The 21,599-nt window shown below is 38.8% G+C and overlaps 1 protein-coding gene across 1 annotated transcript in view; it reads right to left on the reverse strand.

Annotated features, from left to right (window-relative positions):
- Nucleotides 1-21,599, reverse strand: part of LOC126417128 (uncharacterized) — a 319,349-nt gene that overhangs the window by 127,343 nt on the left and 170,407 nt on the right. The window contains exons 12-13 of the mRNA XM_050085024.1: nucleotides 17,102-17,209; nucleotides 13,398-13,547 (exon numbers count right to left, since the gene is read on the reverse strand). Coding sequence (XP_049940981.1) covers nucleotides 13,398-13,547; nucleotides 17,102-17,209 — 258 coding nt within the window. The remainder of the gene's footprint in view (nucleotides 1-13,397; nucleotides 13,548-17,101; nucleotides 17,210-21,599) is intronic.

Genomic DNA, 21,599 nt, shown 5'->3' on the forward strand with positions numbered 1-21,599 from the left:
TTAAAAATGCGCGTTAATTTTCACTAGCAGGTGAGTGTGCACTTGATAGAGCTGGAAATGAAATTATGAATATTTTTGTACTGGATCAGGATTCGGACCCACATATTTACCTTTGGAGGAGACCTAGAGAAGACTGCAGTCTTGGGAAAAGGAACGAAATGATTGAACTATACTGTTCCGAGAGATTCAGATCCTCGAAAGAGGAGATACGAATGCGAATCACAGTCCAGCACCAAATTTTTCAACGTCTCTAGTTCAATCAAGTACAAGTAAACTAAGAGCCCTGTCCCTTTAATTGGCTATCGGTTCATCAAATAAAATAAAATTTGCTAATGTAAGTAAGCTTACTGGCGACTGTATTTCTGTTTACAATGACTTCCGCTATGTCATTTCCCAACGTAAACTGGCTCTGCCCAGTTGGTAATGAAGGAACGTGATGCTTAATGCTGATTCTGGATTATAACGTCTTTCTCTTGAGGTTACCAGAGGTAAAATAAATCTGTTTGTGCCTCTTAAAAGCAAATGCCTGAACCCACGCATTGCACCTGTGATAGTTCGTTCCACCAGACCATTGTGGCCACATTTCCCAGCCCCTGGAGTGTGCTGTAACGGATGATGTGCTTAGCTTACAAAATTAATCATGGTGGAAAAAATGCGAGTCTATTAAATGGTTAAGTAGAAGCAAGCTTCTGACGTAGAGATTATGCTATTCTCATGTCAGCAGGATGTAAAGACTCTTCTAGGCATCATAGGCTGGATGTGAAGCCCTTTTTGATTTTTCACAAATTCAGCAAATTTCTTAGTTCGAGAAAATCCACTGTGAAGTGTGAAGTTGCCGGATAATTCGATTATTATTGTTATTACTATCATTTTATTCATACCGCTGCTGGAACACAAGTGCTTGAAGATCATTTAATGCCTTTTGGCTACTATAGAAGTAGTTTCCCTAGATCAGGTTCTTTCCCTGTCTACGGAATCCTTTTCATGTTAATATCAAACATCAGTAATTACTCTTAGATTACATTAAAACTAAAGTAATTGACGAAGACGTTACTTGATGACAAAAACGCGCTGCCTTTCGTCATTTATTTGCACCTAGAAATGGCTATCGAGTACTGACAAACCAAAAGGCAAGAGATCTTACTGCTTTCCGATATACGTCGCTGTCAGTTCTTCCACATGATTTGGTTGACATGACCTGTTTCAAGTTGCGTATGACAGACAATGTTTTAGAAAATCTATTGTTTCGCTTTGAAATAAACAGAAGTATTTTCATTCTAAGCTGTCCAAGTACAAAAGTTTCGCAATATTAGTTCAAATTTAATATTCGCTTCTATAATGTAGGAAAGTATTTCACAGTTGCAAAACTCACATCCGAAACATTGACCTGACCATAAATTCTAGCTCAGAGTGACTCCAGTTTAAATAACCTCATATAGCGAAGACTGTTTGCCAGTGCTCTTTCTCACCGGAAAATACGCAATCCACTCATTTGGCTCCATAAGTACACTGTAACATTAATTTCTGTCTGAAATTAGTCAGTAAGCTTTTGCCTTCCAACCGGCGAAATACGGCAGAGTGCGGCCGGTAAACAATTAACAAATCACGAGTTAGTGCTGATAAGACGATTTCTTTAAACATTATCGAAGCTGAGGGAATTTAGTTTCTGCTTAAGTCGTCTTAAGCAGCAACGTTCACAGATTTCTCAAATAGGAAAAAGCTCATTATCCAGGTACGAAGGTTGTGAAACAAACTTCCCACAATTTGTGTCAGGCTGATCTTTTCGTCTGATAACACTGCTTAAGTATTTTGTCTAAGAGGTATCACAAGTAGTGTTGCTGTAGCTATGGGAATCATTGGTTGAAAACGAGTTTAACACCAATTGGTACAGTGCTGCTAAATATTCAAAATTATTATCAACCTAAGTCTGAGTTCATCCACAAACTGAGGCGTATTTATAGTATTGAAGCTAGACTGTGTATCCTTGTCTTCCTTGAGTGGTCATATGAAGGCGTTTACATACACGTATACAGTACTATGAATATTTCGAACGCTATGGTTAACGTTGCTCTCATAAACTACTTTTGTTTTTTTTTAATTCTTCTGGGTCTTCAGCGTGCAATATGTGTTGTAGATACAGTCTTAGACCAAAACATTGACCGCCGAGTCGTTCACGTAAGGTGGACAATACAGTCGTGCTCCTCTCAGAATTCTATGTCTGGCAACATGCTCGATCTGGCAACATGTAGACTGCGGCACTTCCCAGAGGAAGTCTTGACTCCAGTCTTAGTACATGACTCTTCACTACGACCGTGGTCTTGAGGTAAAACGCGAGACCAGATAATATTATATAGTAGATTCGCTTGAATTACACTCATAGCTTCAGCACCGAGAGGAAAGGGGCGATAAAAATTTTGTCGATATGTGCTTTCGGTCGCCAGACGTCATATTAGCTGGTCTCGCGTTTTACCTCAAGACTACGGTCGTGTTCCAGCAGCGGTATGAATTAAATGATAATAATAATAACAATAATAATCGAATCATCCGGCAACTTCACACTTCACAGTGGATTTTCTCGAACTAAGAAATTTGCTGAATTTGTGAAAAATCAAAAAGGGCTTCACATACAGCCAATGATGCCTAGAAGAGTCTTTACATCCTGCTGACATGAGAATAGCATAATCTCTACGTCAGAAGCTTGCTTCTACTTAACCATTTAATAGACTCGCATTTTTTCCACCGTGATTAATTTTGTAAGCTAAGCACATCATCCGTTACAGCACACTCCAGGGGCTGGGAAATGTGGCCACAATGGTCTGGTGGAACGAACTATCACAGGTGCAATGCGTGGGTTCAGGCATTTGCTTTTAAGAGGCACAAACAGATTTATTTTACCTCTGGTAACCTCAAGAGAAAGACGTTATAATCCAGAATCAGCATTAAGCATCACGTTCCTTCATTACCAACTGGGCAGAGCCAGTTTACGTTGGGAAATGACATAGCGGAAGTCATTGTAAACAGAAATACAGTCGCCAGTAAGCTTACTTACATTAGCAAATTTTATTTTAGTTGATGAACCGATAGCCAATTAAAGGGACAGGGCTCTTAGTTTACTTGTACTTGATTGAACTAGAGACGTTGAAAAATTTGGTGCTGGACTGTGATTCGCATTCGTATCTCCTCTTTCGAAGATCTGAATCTCTCGGAACAGTATAGTTCAATCATTTCGTTCCTTTTCCCAAGACTGCAGTCTTCTCTAGGTCTCCTCCAAAGGTAAATATGTGGGTCCGAATCCTGATCCAGTACAAAAATATTCATAATTTCATTTCCAGCTCTATCAAGTGCACACTCACCTGCTAGTGAAAATTAACGCGCATTTTTAATGTCTGTTCATGTGTTGCCAACAATCGCAACAGGTGTCGTTATTTCTGGTCAAACACGCACACATCTTACTGTTCGTGAGTAAGAAACTGATACTTAAGCTACGTTCGTGGATGCACGGTAGGTGTGCAGTTCGATTGTCTCTTAGGCACAAAAGTTTGTATCCTTATTTTAGATTCAGACACCTAGCGGCTCGTAAGAAAAACCGATACGTAGCATTTGATTTTTCTTAGTTAACAATCCGATTACGTGTTGCGTTTGTATCTCCGTCACAGCACTTCACATCATGCACTTCATCTTTAATGCATGCACACTTTGTTACTTCAGGATGGAGGTATATCAGACATCTTTCGTGGTTAGATAACAGGGACGAAAGGGTCTTGATAGGAGTTACGGTTTATTACAAAACTTGTCGTCTTTTATTTTCAAATTTAGATTTGGTTACTGGTATTGGCAAAAATTTCGGTAATTCATGACTCTTTATGGCTAGTCATCAATATGATGTGATTAGATTATATTACATTACATTAGATTACTTCTTGTTCCATAGATCATTAATACGACATTTCGTAATGATGTGGAACGTGTCATTACAATGAAAGATTTCTTTAAATACCATGATTCAATTTCTTTACAACAATTTTTTACACACTCACTCTTTTTTATCTCTCTCTCACTCACTCTCTCTCTCTCTCTCTCTCTCTCTCTCTCTCTCTCTCTCTCTCTCACACACACACACACACACACACACACACACACACACACACACACACACACACACACACATAAACAATCTTTTCTATTTTTATTTGTTTGTTGTGCTCGACTATCGGTGAGGCACGAAAACGCCTGTGAATGAGTTTCTTAGTTTTGAGTACACTTATTAAAGAAATATAAAAACAACAATGAGAGTTACTGATTTATGATGCTTGGTTTGCAGTCAGTTCTGAGTATTATTAGTAACTACGCTCCAGTCCCTAAACCTAGTTACAGTACGCGAGTCAGACGCATTACGTATTCCAGGCCGTAGCAGCCGCGACTTGGAGACACCAGCTATGGTCACTTCCCAGCCCGCTGTAGGATCACATCGGTTCGTCTTCTTCCTGCTGGTACTGTAACTGAGATTTGGCAACAAGGCAACGTATGTTTGGCAACTCTGTGATCGACGAGTTACTTCCTGTTGTGCACGGAATTAAGCCTCAAAGTTCACTTGATTTTACCTGTCATTTCCATTGAATAATATGAGTTATTATCACTTGAAGGGTAACAAAAGATTGTAAATTTACGGTTTTCAGCCCAGGAAAGTCGTTGCAGGTGGAAATCGCAACTAATCTCGACCTTTAAATAGCGGTTTACGAGTTCTAGGCACTATTGCTGTCGTAAGAGGACGCTCAGACCCATACCTCTTCGCCAGCTCTGTGGTAACGTGCTGACCTGTGGAGAAGCATCTGTTATGGTTTGCAGTTCCAGTCTCACTGACTGCAACGTTTTTATCCCTTCTGTGAAAGAGCTACAAGGAGTCTGATCAAACATCAATAAGGAAATCATAAGAAAATACTTTTGGCTCATAGTGCAATGTTGAAAAACTTACAATGCTGCACAACAGGCAACGCCTCTTTCCGCTGCTGACAAGCGAATTTTGGGGTTCTAGGAATACGTAACTATATTTATGAAATGCCACATTTGCATACCTCTTGAGTACGACACAGCATACCAATGAAACACAGACCCAATCAAAATCTAAGTGAGTAGTATTTTACTAATTCGTGTCGATAGAGGCACATTTGTGTACAGATACTCGGTTTTATTAAAACATACTTTCGTCGTAAGGTTATCGTGGTTAGTTTTACTTCATTTCTTATAATACAGTGCACAATTTTCGTAAGGTTCCCTTTAGTGTTGTTAAAACAATAGTAAACATGAGAGAGAAATTAATCATCAACGATATATGCGAATTCTCTGATGTTATCTATGACAGTATGACAATGCACGTGCAGTTTATTGATTACATGCATGTAGAAAACTTGTTCTGAGTTAAAGCTGTCGAAGAAAGTTTGAAGAAGAATAAAATCTCACTACCACACGACAGCTAATGTAGAAAATACTTTTCTGACATATTATGGCACGATGCGCTCTCCCTACACATCTTCGAGATGCATCTGCTGCCTGCTGTCTATTAAACCTAAACAGAACAAAATGTCACAGTAGTTAGTCCTTTTTCCACATGCGACTACTTTGGGTTGAGAAGTGAAGGGAAGTATGTTCAAAGTTCCATTAGATTGACAACTTCAGCAGACAGCAGAATTGCGTTTTAAAAAATGTAGCACTGAATGTATTCGAACTCGCGACATCTTATCTACGCTACTAGCTGACACGTAGCTACAACAGCTCCAGAGCTCGACAACTATTCCTCCAGAACTTTTCGATTCCACAGCACTGTGAGATTATGCATATGGCCAGGTCTTGACTTCTGAGAGACAAACAGTTACAGCTTTTACTTTTTTTTTACTGAACGACGTTTTCTACAAACAGATAGCGCAATAGAATAGCTCAAGTGGAAAGGAGCACTTCCTATTTGAACTTCTGCATCCTACACTGTTGGCAGTTCTGTGTAGGTGGCAGTTACGTGATTTTATTTCGGTGATTACAAAATATAGAGTGAAATGTATGCACTGGGTAGCCGAGGCAGCTAGTTCATGGTGATTCGGTCAACCAAGTAAATGAATTTACTGAACATGGTGCAAATTACTACAGGACGCCTGTGTGTCAGAATTCTCATCCAGTGCGGCGCAACGGCGTTACGATAGAAAAATGAGAGAAGAGGATTTCGTGGTCTGTTGGACGGATGGTAGGTTGTTATACCTATGGTCTGGGTTGGATTCCTACTTCTGTCATTAATTTTAGATAGGGAGAGACAGAGTCCATTCTCTCCTGGCTACACCAAGTGAAGAAGATGTAATGGCAGTGTGGTCTGAAAATTCACATTAAAGATGATTTTCCTTCTCTACCAAGTAGACGGTAGGTTGAACCACAATAAAGTCTGGAGTGGTGACATGTAGAAACTCTATCGCCAGTAACCTTTCTTATACTAGTTATTTATTTTAAGTGACGAAACAAACGCTATGTATGGTCACAGGACACTTATTCCATCTTTTATCTGAGCTTCTGTATGTCGATAAGATTGGTTCTGAACTGGGAATGCAACTCAGACCGCCCTTAACGCGGTATTTGATCCCTTCGTGACAATACAGCTCGCCTACAATTTGTTGTTTGTTCAAAACTGCAGATTCCTCAACATCTCCACATATTGAGCGTGAATGGGATCGAATCCTGGCCCGGCACTAAAGATTTAATTATGTATTATCAAGCTCTAGCATGAGAACACCTATATGCTGGTGGATAAGAATTTTGATTTTTAACGTATTTTCATTCATTGTCAACACTAACGATATCTGACGTTTTTAACTCCCAGTGAGACACAGAACTATTTGCGAGATGACTGTAAGTTCAAGATGTTATTCTGAGCAGCTGGTGGAGAAAAATTCGGTAGCTGACGTCTCTTTGTGTGTAGTCAACAACGATATGTGTGGGGCTCTATTCCCAGTGAGCGCTGAACTCTTCGTCATATTATTTCTAGTTCAAACATGCTCACATATTACTGCTGGCACAACAAACCCATATTTAACGTTCGTTTTCTCTAGAATATAACAGCGACAGGTGCCGGGTAGGAGTCCTGGGAAGAAAAAAATTAATGTTTCGTCTCGTCATATCAGTTAAAACATCTAGCTACTGCCGCGAAAATCCGATATGTCACATTTGACTGTGCTTCGATAGCAATCCGATTAGGTTCTGGGTTCGAATCCGTGTCCAACACAAAGCTGTACCTCACGGCATTTGAAGTAAGTTACTTGTGAAGAAGCAATATTTAACATCTCTCGTAGTTCATTAACAGGGACAATAGACGATGGGTAGGAATTCGCGTCTGTTAAACATGTTTGCGTTATGCAATTTAAAGTTGATATTTGCTAACTGATACTGTCTAAAATCGAGGTATATCACTCTCTGTAAGATTAATCAGGAATGACTGTTAGTTTCCGTCAGTAACGAAATCTTTGCTTAGTCTGCATGAGCTGGTTTGAATCCATATGCGGAACAAAACAGTTCGTCGTGTCATTTGAAGTTCATACATATTCTCAACTAGCTGCTCGTGAATAACTTAAATTTTTAACGTCATTTTGTGTTAAATAATAAGTACGGTATGTTACTTTGAAGAGGAAATCATGAATACGACGAACTTACTACGTGCATTACCAATCTGACGTAATAATGAGAGAGGGAACATTTCAGGTATGTCATTTATTGTAATAAATGTGAGCTTACAAGCCTTAAGGACAGTCTTATCTGTGATAAGGTGTTCCCTGATATTTGTAGTATTGAGGTATTACTTTACATCTTGAGTTATTGCGGTACAGAGCAGTGTTTTCTAGTGGTGACTTGTTGGAACCATTTTCAATAGTCAAACGACTGTACCAAGGAGCGATTAGAGGACCTGCTGGACAGCTTTTTTTGAATAGGACAATGTTCCTGTCCAATAATTTTTAGATTAGTTACAATAAGCTTACGCTGCAAGAGAACTCGCTTGTATTTTTCAATATGTAGTCTGTCCGGAGTAGGGTGGAGATAGCAATGTGAAAGTTGCGAGCTGTCGAAGACGATCTTCATATTCCTAATGCGATTAGGACATCGTATACTCTTGACGACGTTTAGCACCTGTGCGGTCAGTCAACCAATTTTAGAATTCATGTTGAGTAATCCTGCTAAATTCCCATAATATTGTCTTTTTATATTGATGAGTAATATGGCTAGTCGTCACGTTCATGTGCCGTCTACAACGCAAATTTAATGTTACTATCCTAGGAACTAACCTGCAATACGTTTTGTATTTCATAATCGAAACTATCTGCATTAACCGTCATCAGAGCAATGTCAGGGAACAGAATGCAGCAGTGCCTTGGTATCTACTTGGGGACCTGCTTGAGTCGTGTTCTAAAGAAAGGGTAGTTGCTGGTTCACATTACATTACACTAGCGAGAAGTACCGACTTTTCCTTTTCTCTGCAAACATCCCGAACTAAATTCAGTAACTAAATGCTAAGAATATATTTGCATTGTGCCCACTCAAAGATCAATAGATATGGATATAGATATAGATTTTTATATTTAAAGCCATTCTCGTTCTGCGTTGGAATAAACATTATTCATTATTTGATTGTTCTTGTTACGATTGTTATTGTCATTCTCTCACTCGCAAGAGTTTTCACATTCCTATTTGGTATCGATGCACATGAAGAGTGGCTATGAAAGAAGGGAATACTGAATGTTACGTCATGCAGAATACACTCATTTACTTCTGCTCCTTTGATCAACGCTACAGGAGAAGTGAGATACATAAAGTTGACAGTGTGAGGACAGACATACTAGCACAACTCTGCAACTACACAGTGTTACCAGCTAAAATGGTGCTGCGGAATCGAAAGTGTAGTACGGACTTTGCCACAGTAGCAGACAGCTGCTAATTTCGGACCATGACCGTGGATTACACTTCGGTCAGTGCTGGTTAGAGTGTTGCAACTGTAAATGGAAGGCTTTGTTTGACAGTCTTGTGCTGATGCTGTCTGAATAAATTATGCCATTGGATAAAAAGCGGTTTAGTTTTGAGACCTAACCCACAAGGGGAGAAGGCACAGTGGTCTGCTTCAGGAATTCCAAGCAATAAAACACAAAAAGCAACCCAGGAAGGGTTCGAACAGCTACTTTCATGCAGAGACATGCATTTGGAATCTGTTCATCGTTACGGGGTCAAACAAGAGGGTAACATTACTGAAACAATGATCAGGCTACTTAGTATATAAGAGAGCATACAGATTTCAAGGAGGAAACGTATTAAGACGCAGACTTCCTTGTTATCAATATGTGCGGCATATCTTTCGTGTTAACGAAAGTAATATCCCGCTTTAACTCTTCTTACGTCTCAAATGAAGTGAATGCCATGAGGAATCGAATATTTGTTGACTGCGTCTCTCCTTCCTTCCATCCGTACCAACATATTTCTTCATTCTCGTGGTAATCATGACATTCTTTTTGTATGCTGCAAAAGATTGCATGTGGACAAATTCGACATCGAAGTGCATCTTACATTATATTCAATTCGAATAAGCTTCAGATGTATTTTTACTTCGTTTGTATTTTTAGATGATTCTGAACGTCACGGAAAATTATCTCACATGCTTTATGTTGAATGAGAAACATTGAATGACCCGTTTTGCTTTCCCTACGTTGAAATGATATAATGTCGGCGTCAACAGCCTTCTTCCGCGCCGGACGCTGAAACTTGTATCATTCTGGATTAATGATAATTGAATGTCACAAATGTAGACATAGCCCACAAGGCGACGTCAGAAACCATCAGGGGAGAACGCCGCATAAAAACCAAACGTGCGCGCGCGTCTCCACTCTGAAGGACCGTATCGGAGAATTACGGCAAGCATTTCGCTGAAGAGCTGCCTCGTAAGAGAACCGAGAAATGGCAGCGTCGTAGCAAGTATTTGTCAACACTCTGATAGTGCATTTACTTCCGGGTGTAGGCCGGCGTTACCTCGCTAAATTCACTTGACATTCGTTTTCCACATCGAAGACTCGTACGATAGAATCCACTGTAAGATGAGACACTTAGAAAGTATAATTAATTTCTGGACTCCAAGAACGGCGTTCTTCACATAAGTAACACCTGTTTGTGTGTTTTAAGGTTGCGTTTTGAGGCTCAGGCAACATCGCAGTGACTATAGTCCGTCTGTGGTCGCCAGTGTGTCGTTAGCTCAGAGGTTATTCGTCATATTGTGGCTTTTCTAACGCGGGACATTCTGAATCGGAATACTCCCCTTTCATTATTAGTTCCGGGACGTGACTATTTTCCTCGGACAAAGACCAATGCTGTGAATTGGATTCGCGGACATGCCATTCACTACCTAGTTGGACAAACTGTAGACTCTGTACTCGATTTTTGGACATACCTCAACGACCGTCATTATGTCGTTGTCCGCCACCCAAAATACAGACAATTTTTCTCGAACTTCCTTGGAAGTGCTTTCCACGACCCGCCTCGCAGCTGGAATGTGTTGCCAAGAGTGAAGAAGGTTTCCAATTTGAACCAATGAACATTTCTGAACTACTGAACGGAACACGCCAATTTCGAGAAGACGTGACTCAACATATTACCAGCGGGGCGCAGAAGGAGTCTGATCAATTATACAACAAAAACAAACAAAACAAAAATCAAAATAAAAATAAAATTCAGAAAAAGGAAGATTTTGTTTTGTTTGTAATGATAGCCCTAACCTTGAATTCCCATATTTCCCCTGGTATATAGGCAGCTCTTGGGGTAGGTTTAGTCAGGAGCAAAAGCCTGAAGTGGACCAGATATTTTTTTTTTTTTTGTTATTGGATGAAAAGTGGCGTTGGCACTTAGTTTCTTTTTTTATTGCCATTTTCCTAAGGGGCTTTAAAATAAGAGAGAAAAAAGGGGTAATCGTAAAAAAGTAAAAGAAAAAAAAAGCAAAATTAAAAAAAAAAAAAAAAAAAAAGAGGTTTCCTTGTGCGTTGCGGTGGTCGTACTGTATGACATAGCAGTTCCAATCTCGGTGGAAGCCGCTGACTACAACCTTTTATTTTCCATTTTAATTAATGGAGTTGCAAACGGCTAGTAAAAATTGTTTATACGAAATCTGAAGAATGCCTTTAAACATCAATCTTCGTCCGATTCGACTTGGTAAATTAAGTTAATATCATGGATGTCTGCTTTGCAAATGCCAAGGTGCTTCACTGTAAAATAGATCCTGAAAAGATTCAAAGCGACTGTCAACGATATAAATTTCAAATGGTTCAAATGGCTCTGAGCACTATGGGACTCAACATCTTAGGTCATAAGTCCCCTAGAACTTAGAACTACTTAAACCTAACTAACCTAAGGACATCACACACACCCATGCCCGAGGCAGGATTCGAACCTGCGACCGTAGCAGTCCCGCGGTTCCGGACTGCAGCGCCAGAACCGCTAGACCACCGCGGCCGGCTATAAATTTGAGTTTTGTTCGTCATATAGGTCTAACATGTCAGAAGGTTGTTTATGAAGTGCACATGTTGATTAATATAGTTCCCCTCTTCTAAATTTTTGCAATTGCATTTAACTGTAGACGTTTTCTAACACCGGTGTTAGCAATTCCTTTCCGTTCTCTGAAACCTCCAAAACGACAAATTTTTCTGGTCTAATTCTGATGACCTTAACTATCACTTCCGATCAACATTAAATACTTCATGAACCCATACATGGAACTCCAAATGTGCAGTGTTCCTGCACTGCTACAGAGCATGCATTGCAAGGTATTCACACAGTTTATCGCATAGAGTTACCATAAGGAATGAAACAAGAACTGTAATACACTTTATACCACAGACGCTCACCTCTGCTTGACGAAAACATCCGAACATTGACCAAAAGTTGCACAAATAATTGAGTTTGAAAGGAAAAGAAACGAGGTATGAAGCATTTATAAATTCATCGAATGTAGCGAGGTGGTTTAATTTCGTCCCAGTCTATAAAATTAATTTCAGGCCATACTCAGCTCTTGCTGATTAATGTAATATAATACCCGCCTACTAATCAGGGCGTCTGTCTCCGTTGCTTTTGAGAGTGAATGGAAATCGTAGAAATTTTCTGTGGAGCAACATTTAATAATAAAGCGTTTTAAATCATCAAAAGCGATGAGCGGGAGCAGGCGCTTTCGATAAAGAACGGGGGAGTGCAGCGCCGCTGTGCTGTCGCCACGGCCGCTGCCGGTAGCCAGCAAATGGATCCCGGAGCTTTGCCGCATACGGCGTCCAGAGGAGGACAGTCTGCAGGAAATCCGCCGCAAAATCGTTACTGGATAAAATTTTGATATCGGTGTGTCAGAAAGCGAAATAGATTGAATCTGCGCTACCATTACATTCACGTCTTCAGCATTCAGACAGAAGAGGCTATAAAAATATTTTAGGCCAGCTGCTCTCGATCCACTGACATTACGAACAGAAACAACGCACGCTACCGCTAGACCACAGGCGTAATCGGCCTAGTGTTTCTCTATCATGGGACAAGTTTTCCTCCAGAAGTGCCGCAGTCTGCAGTGTTGCCAGATTGTGCAGATAACCGGACTTGGAGAATTAGCGAGTTGGCCAGTTTTATTGTCCCATGTCGCGATCGGCGCGGACTTAGCCTCTGAAGCGGCCGGCCGCCGGTCGAGTTTTATGTCAAAGAGTGTACATACATTCTTTATTGAAATGTATGGTGATCTACCTGTCACACAACAAAAGGAGTGACAATGTTTGTTATTAATTAGAAAAAAAAACTGAGTAAGTAAAATTATCTCAGGATCAAAGAAAGTTGAATTTTGCTGTGACAAAATGTTCGAGTTTTTTACCAAATGACTGATAGCAAGGTCAACTTAAAAAGTAAACTGACAATGTCTTTTCTCCCCCAATGCATTTTTAGTTAAAAAGATTTAGTCCGATTTATGTGGAAAAGCATTGCCTCAGTCACTCTCACAAAACAAAGTTCCCCCCCCCCCCCCCCCCTCCCCCCACACACAATATGCTTCAGCTGCTTTACTCTGCAACAGCTTAAAGCTTCAGCATGTTCCCTATGGGATAACTCTCTCTTGGAAAACTGATATCCTCCAAAAAATGTCACCTTCACTAGTTTGATCAATCCTTGGTATGTTTCCTTCCAGACACCCATAGTGATCACTATGACATGATAGCTTCCTGTGCACATGAAAACCAGAATTAAATGTTCTACTAACATGCAACAATGATGATTAAATGATTGACACACCATGAGATACACACTTCCTCTTACTACTGTGCCACCTTTGTATATCCACAATCTTTAATCAAACTGAAAAAAGAGAAATAAAGATGACATACCTCCGAGGTCTTCTGGCAGAACTGCATGTGGCTATAAAATCCAACAACACTCTTCTTTGCAACATCACACTTTTCACAGGTGAACCACTTCTTTCCTTGCTTGCGGACCTTAAGAAGTATTTTTTGAACAACTTTTTCATCTTTCATGTCCTAGAAATGCAAAGTCAAGGACAAATCACTGTAATGAATAAGAACTTCAAATTGGGTGGACACAATGTATTTTTCTTTTGAGATCACATAAAAAGTGAAGCATGTAAAGAAATCTAAATTGCATTCAATATTTTAAGGGTATACGGAATGAGTTTTTCGATGAAAAAATCGATTTTTGGGTAAATGCATTTTCGAAAAATTTAGACTCTCCCGTTTAATACCATGTATAAAATATTTGGATGACGTGAATAGAACTATTTTAAATAATTTTTTAAAATAATTTCAACACACGATGTTCCGCACCTTGTATATGAGGCGCGAAATATACCTGATATAGACAGCCTTGCCAGAGATATAATTGAGCACAAGCGAGTTAGCTTTTCTGTTGGCTACACTGCTAGACAGTTGACAATAGATTCTGCACCATTTGTATTGTTTCCTTTGTGAGTACATCCATGTCATTGTTGTGAAAGTCGTATGTGGAGAAGTCATTGAGTTTTCTTTCCTTCAACATTCCAAGACCTAGTCTGAAGGTATTTAGAAAGCGTGTACATTGGCGCAAGAAAGTAAAGTGTACTAAAAATTCGTCTGATTCATCTTCATCAGTATCTGATGTCCCAGTAGCGACTAACCTCAACAGTGGTAGTGATACATTGAGTGATGCTGCTGCCACTACACCGGAAAGTTTTTCAAGAAGAAAACTAGCTGGAATTGAAGAAGAATACAAGAAATTAAATGCTGGGACTACAAAATATGAGGTAATTAACGTCTCTTTATTATCAGACGTTTTGGAGAACAGTGTGCTGCAAACAATGTGGAAAATGTGTTTCATTGAAAACAAACTTACATGTAGGACTTGCTTGTGAATTAGAGTTGATGTGCAGTTATTGCAAACACAGTGTTACTTTCTTCAATTCCTCACATGTTACTGCAAATACAGGTAAACTATACAATATAAACATTAGACTGGTTTATGGATTACGGTGTATAGGAAAGGGCAGGGCTGCAGGTGCCATGTTGTGTGGTGTGATGAACCTCCCTCCTCCACCTTCAAAATTTAACAAACACATAATTGCAATAGGCTCTGCTGTAGAAGATGTAGCACAGGAAAACATGAAAGATGCTGTTGAGGAAGCAGTTGTTGAAAATAATAATAGCAGAGACTTGTCCATAGCTTTTGATGGAAGCTGGCAGAAGAGAGGCCACACATCTCTGAAAGGTGTAGTAACAGCTACAAGTGTGGACACTGGTAAGGTAATTGATGTGACAATACTTTCCAAGCATTGCAGATGCAAGGAGAAAATGAAAACTAAACATGAAGAGGAGTGCATGGCAAATTACTATGGGTCAAATGGTGGTATGGAAGTTGCTGGTGTAAGAAGTATTTATCAACGCTCAATGGTACAACGTTAGATACATAAATTATCTTGGAGATGGTGACTCCAAGGCTTTCAAGGAAATTGAGGAACTGAGACCCTATGGTAATGATGTGAAAATTTCCAACTAGAGTGTGTTGGCCATGTTCAGAAAAGGATGGGATCAAGACTTCGACGGCTCAAGGCTAGCATGAAAGACAAGAAATTGAGCGATGGAAAAACTTTAGATGGGAAAAACAGATGGACAGATGCTACAATAGATCATATTCAGAAGTGCTGTGGTCTGGCAATAAGACAGAATACAGCAGATGCAGAATTAATGAGAAGAGCAGTCTGGGCTCTGTTTTTTCATACAGCTTCAAACAATGAGAATCCCCAACATGGGCTATGTCCAGAAGGAGACGATAGTTGGTGCAAGTACAACAGAGGCAAGGTAACTAAGAAACAATACAATCACCCTCATCACCTGCCACCTGCCATAATGGATAAAATAAAACCAATATTCCGAGACCTCGCAGATATTAGTCTACTAAAGAAATGTCTTCATGGCCGGACTCAAAATCCAAACGAGTGTGTGAACCATATGATATGGAATAGACTACCTAAAACTGTGTTTGTGGGTATAAACACACTTCACTTTAGCGTTTATGATGCTGTTTCATCATTCAATCAGGGCAATATAACAAAGTGCAAAGTTCTGCAGAAGTTGGGGCTCTGTGTAGGACTACGAACTGCCGCAGCTATGCTTTGTTTGGACAAGGAACGGCTCAGGTCTTCAGATAATACCATAAAAGTATATTCAAAGATGGCTAGACAGCATAGCAGAGCCATCAAAGGGAAGCTGTTGGACGATTCTGATGATACAAGCTATGGAGCAGGCTTGTAATGAAGTAAAAACTTTGAAGCTAATTTCCCGTAACTTTAGTTTTTTTGTGCATAAGGTACATTTTCTCAGGGCCTATTTATAGTAGAAAGATGAAATTTTCTGTAGTTGTTCCTTAAGACCTTCTAATATATCTGAATAAAAAGATATGTGGAATTATTTTTTATTAATGGATGTAAATTTTAAAATACTTGTTAAAATGTATAACTTTTTTTTAACATTTACAAAAAATAAAATATCTGAAAAACTATACATTATTTTTCAAAATTAATAATTCAGCATAAAAGCAGAACATATCTCTGAGTTCTGTGAAAAAATCAAGAGTATCGTCCAAATAACAAATGAGAAAATGTTCCTAACTTTTAGTTCAATTTAACATTGTAAGCGTAGGACGTTCCATATACCCTTAAGATATTCAGGAGAGCAAATATATGCAATTTTCCAGATGTAGCCGAGTTCAAGCAGGAGTGTGTAACTGACAATATGCATTAGTGAGGTGAGGGCTACAGTACTTGAGAAGAAGAAGAAGAAGAAGAAGAAGAAGAAGAAGAAGACTATCTCTCTTCAGAATTTTTCAAGTTTCTCTCTCTTCCTTTTCCTTCTTATACACAGAAGTTCCCATTCCAAGATTCATCACCATCATCTTACTACCTATAAAACTATTATTTACTGATTAATTCACTTACACTTGCTTTATCAGGGACTCTTATGAATACAATTGCTATTTTTCCTCTGATTACACACACCCACGCACGCACGCACGTGCACGCGCACACACACACACACACACACACACACACACACACACACACACACACTTCTTCCTCATCCTGTCCAGTAAGTCACTGTCTGCGAAAGCTTGCATATTTACTTAACTTTAATGAGTGTCTTCTCCTGCTACCGCTTGGTGAGTAAATATTTTATACATCCAATTTTCAAAAACCGATTATTTTCATTTATGAGCCTTGGTGACACAAGTAGCTACCCAAGCAGACAGGCTAGGAGTGAAAAAAGCAAGATGGAAGGGCATATACGTGGTACCCCCAGGAGGGTGTAGGAGAGTTGTGAGAGGCAGTTGAGTGCACAATGAAAGGTAGTTCTCAGTGGCAGTGGCAAAATAAGGATTATCTTCTGGAACAGTTACTAAACTTTGGGACTGAGGCATGTGTGTGTGTGTGTGTGTGTGTGTGTGTGTGTGAGAGAGAGAGAGAGAGAGAGAGAGAGAGAGAGAGAGATGTTCTTCTATTGATTTCTATTGATTATCATTTATAATGTGGTAACAATATATAACTTACAATTGGTTCTTGGCCCTCTATCCATGAGAGCCCATTATGCTTTTGGTAATTATGTGATTCAAATGTCCAGTTGGTTAGCTCCTCTTCCGGGCATTTTACACACTTGACCTGCAAAAGAACAAATATAGTGAGACTACAGAGTGTGTGTGTGTGTGTGTGTGTGTGTGTCAATTTCTTGTATAAAAGTAGGTGGATAGGTGGTCTTTACTAGTGCATATGCAGAAGATATATTACGTCAGCAATTCCTTGGCAGACGTATTTTCAGTTCTAATGTACAATGAAATTCATGCCATTCTAATGGTGTAAGATTGTGATTGTATCAGTAACCTAAGTTGTCCATGATGAAAGAATGCAGTCTAGCTTCCACAGAAAGATGTGCACCTCTATACATAATTAATGACACTTTTTGCAACAAAGAAACTTCTTACGTTCCAGATGGTAGCTTCTAGACCCATCTCTCAAGGTCTGTGGCACCAATGCAGGTGTATTACAGGTTACATGACTTACCTAATGAACTGGAAATGTATTCACTCTAAAATTGTATCATCCAATAAATGAAAATATCGCAGCAGGTAAATATTTTGTTGAGTAATTTTCAAACCCTTGGTGGTATGTGATAATATTCCTTTTTTAATAACATTAGTTCATCTGCATCTATGTGACTACTCTGCAGTTTACACTTAATGCTTGGTGGAGTATTCACTGAATTATTCTAAGACTATTCCTCCATTGTTCCACTCTCGAATAGCATGTGTAAAAGATGAATACCTCAATCTTTCTGTGCAAGCCCTGATGTGTCTTATCTTATCAGATCGGTCATTTCTCACAACGGAGGGTAGATTCGATAAAATAAACAAATTTTGAGGACAAAGTTGGTGACTGAAATTTCATGAGAAGACCCTGCTGCAACAAAGAACATTTATTTTACTGCCTGACACAACAAGTCTTGTATGATATCTATGTTATTCTCTCTCATTTCATGATAAAACAAAATGAACTGCCCTTCTTTGAACTTTTTCCACGTCCTCCGTCAATCGTATCTGATAAGGATCCCATACCGAGCACCAATCTCCAGAAGAGGATGGGCAAGTGTAGCGTAAGCAATCCCTTTAGTAGATTTCTGGCATCCTCTTAGTGTTCTGCCAGCAAACATAATCCTTAGTTTGCCTCTACACATTTTGTATGTGATGGTACTAATGTAAGTTGTTGATAATTGTAATCCCTAGGAATTTAGTTGAACTGACAACCTATAAATTTATGTTATTTGTTGTATAACCGAAATTTAACTGATTTCCTTATACTCTTTGGGAGGACCTAACACATTTTCTTGTTTACAGTCAACTGCATTATTCATGCCATACAAATATCTTGTTCAGCCTACATCATTCTACAATTCATTTTGATCTCCTGATCAGTTCACTAGGTGATAAATTACAACATTATCTGCTAACAATTACGATGACCAGTTACTTCTCTGATAGGAGACCATGAATTCAGCTGCACGTCTGAGGCAATATTCCAAAGGTATGCGATCTATGTTACTAAGCAGCTACCCTAGTTCATGGTTGGCGGACCCAGTCACAGGCTGTCTATCTAACAGCTTCCATGGTCAACAAAAATGTGGTTTTCAATATTTTGCATGCTGATTGATCAAATTTAAAAATTTAGCAAGCTGTTGCAATCTACTCATTAAGAGGTATAGTTGTATGTCAAAAGTTTAACACAATAATACAGATATTACATTTAGAAACTGTGAACATGTTTTGAGTCAGCATAACTCACAGTGTGCAAATACCCAAGTTATAGTTTTTTGGTGTTTGAGAATGCGAACAGTTAGTGACTTGCAACAAGTTTTACACTTAGTTTCAAATCTTTAAGAAACTTTTTCTTAATGAAACTCCCCACAAAATGGTAAAAGGAAAGAAGTTTATCACTTCCTACATTTTCAAGGTAATTCTTATTTACTGTTCCCCCTCAGTTGCACATTTTTAATGAAATTACATGTTTTGATCACTCTGGATCATGTTCAGCACCCTCTCTTGCCAAACCCATACCATCCCTGCTACTATGAACAACCCCCTCCCCCCACTCTTTTGCCTTCTTTGCCCAACCTCGGTTCCCCTTCAGTCTATTTTATAATTTCACTATTTTATGCCATTTACATAGTCACTGTTCCACACTACTAGTGATTAAACAAGAATCTTTACATAGTTATATGTTCTGTAGTTTTAGCATGACCTATCTTATTAAACTTATGACATCCCAACCAACTCCTCCCTGTTTTCTTTCCCCTACACCAATCATCTTCACACTATTTCTCATTCCCTCATTCCCCCTCCCCCACCACCTTCTCCAACACACACTTATTTAAAACACTGACCAAAGTTGCAAAACACAGTACTCCGATATGTGATTCCGAGTAGAAAAAACAGGTTGCTGATGCAACTACTCAGGCAAATTCTACATTTACGTGCAATTCTTTCCTTTTCTACATATTGCTAAATATTAGATGGTACATATTTAGTTTTTTGTTTCAAATCTAAAGATGATCCAGAGGGATTGAAACATGTAATCTAATTAAAAATGTGCAACTGAGGTGGAACAATAAATGAAAATTATCTTAAATATCTATAAAGTTTCTGTATCTCTCAAGATGATTATGTTGACTATAGTACTACATTTTTGCTGTTCATGTGGGAAAACTGCTGCTCCAGGAATCATATCTGAATTTGTTACTGCTTTACTTCTAACTCTAATTGCAATACATTTTGCAAATAGTGTCTAAATATACCACTGAATGTACCTCAAAAATTATATCATCATATGACACGTAGTATTGTTGTATGTAGTTCAGGAGAAGTGGCATCATAAAACTGAGATGCAATAAAAATTAGCATTAATTTAAAATGGAGCACATGTTATCTAGACTATACTCATACGGTGATCGCTAATGAGAGCACTTGCAGTTTCAACAAACTTTAAACATAATTTGACATCTTTTATAAACTTTTTCTTACTTACATGCTTAACGTCAGACATTTAACACATTAACTCAATTGTAAAATAATCAGAAGTTTGAAGATGTTTTATACATGGGAGTTTGATTCTTTACATAATCGGGGGTTTACTGGTTTGATTAGGAGTGGCTTTTGAAGAACAGTCTCGGAAGCCTTCTGGAAATACAGGATAAACTTGAGATCCCCTGACAACAGCATTCATTACCTAATGTAAATAAAGGGCCAGTTGTGTTTTTCTTTTGGGATCTATTTCATAATATTTGTGCACAGAATATGTTCTAAAGTCATACCACAAATCGACAGCAATGACATGGGTCTATAATTCAGTGGTTTACCTCTATTTTCTTTCTTGAGTATTGTTGTGACCACTGCAACTTCCCAGTCTTCTGGTATGGTTCTTTCATCAAGCAAGCTGTCATATATAGTTGCTAAGTACAGAGATATTATTTTAACATACTCTGTAAGGAACCCAACTGGTATACAGTCTGGATGGGAAGAAATACCTTTATTATGCAATTTAAGTTGCTTTCTTACACTGAGAACTTCAGTGCTCTGTACGTCCAAGTTATTCATAGGGCAACTACTCTTCATTCAAAATCTGGAATTTTTACTGCATCTTCTTTGGCGAGGAAATTTCGGAATACCCTGTTTAGTAACTCTTCTTTAATGGCACTATTATCAGTAACGTTAACACTGCTATTGCGAAATGAAGGAATTGATTATGTTTTGTCACTGGTATCCTTTATACAAGACTAATATCTCCTTGGATTTTCGGCCAAATTTCAAGACCGATTCATTGCGGAAACTACTAAAAGCATTGAAGCTCACACTGAATTTCCGGCTTCTGTAGAACATCATCAATCTTGAACCTTTGTTATCACTTTACATCTGGCACATTTTTTCCATTGTTTCTGCAACAGTATTCTGATCTGTTTAGTGTACCACAGTGATCTGTTCCACTTCTTACTACTTACTTGTTACAAAGCTCTCAGTTACTGCCACTATTATTGCTTTGAATGTAAGCCATATCTGGTCTACGATTTGGAGGGAATGGAGACTGTCTCTTAAGTAGGTGCCAAGAAGTTTTTATCTGCTTATTTTGAATGGCAATATTTTGTGTTTATTTTTGATGGATTTGGATGTTGAGGTATTTTGGCTTCTTACAATGACCTTGTGGTTACTAATCTTGGTATCCGTCATGGTGCTCTCTGTTTGCTAGGGCTGTTTGTTGCTAAGAGGTCAATTACGTTCTTGCAACTTTGTGTGGGTTTCTGAACTTATTGCTCAAAATAATTTTTGGAGGCAGGATTTCGTACAATTTCTCATGATGCTTTAAGCGTGCCACTAACTTTAACGTGCGTATTTGCCTATATATCGAGGGCAGATTTACGTTACCACCAACTGTAGCTGTACGAATCAGGTACCTATTTGAAATGAAGGGGGAGAGATGCCGTCTCTAAAAGGAAACAATTACTTATTTA

This window comes from Schistocerca serialis, chromosome 8 (assembly GCF_023864345.2).
Source record: "Schistocerca serialis cubense isolate TAMUIC-IGC-003099 chromosome 8, iqSchSeri2.2, whole genome shotgun sequence".
Lineage (NCBI taxonomy): Eukaryota > Metazoa > Arthropoda > Insecta > Orthoptera > Acrididae > Schistocerca > Schistocerca serialis.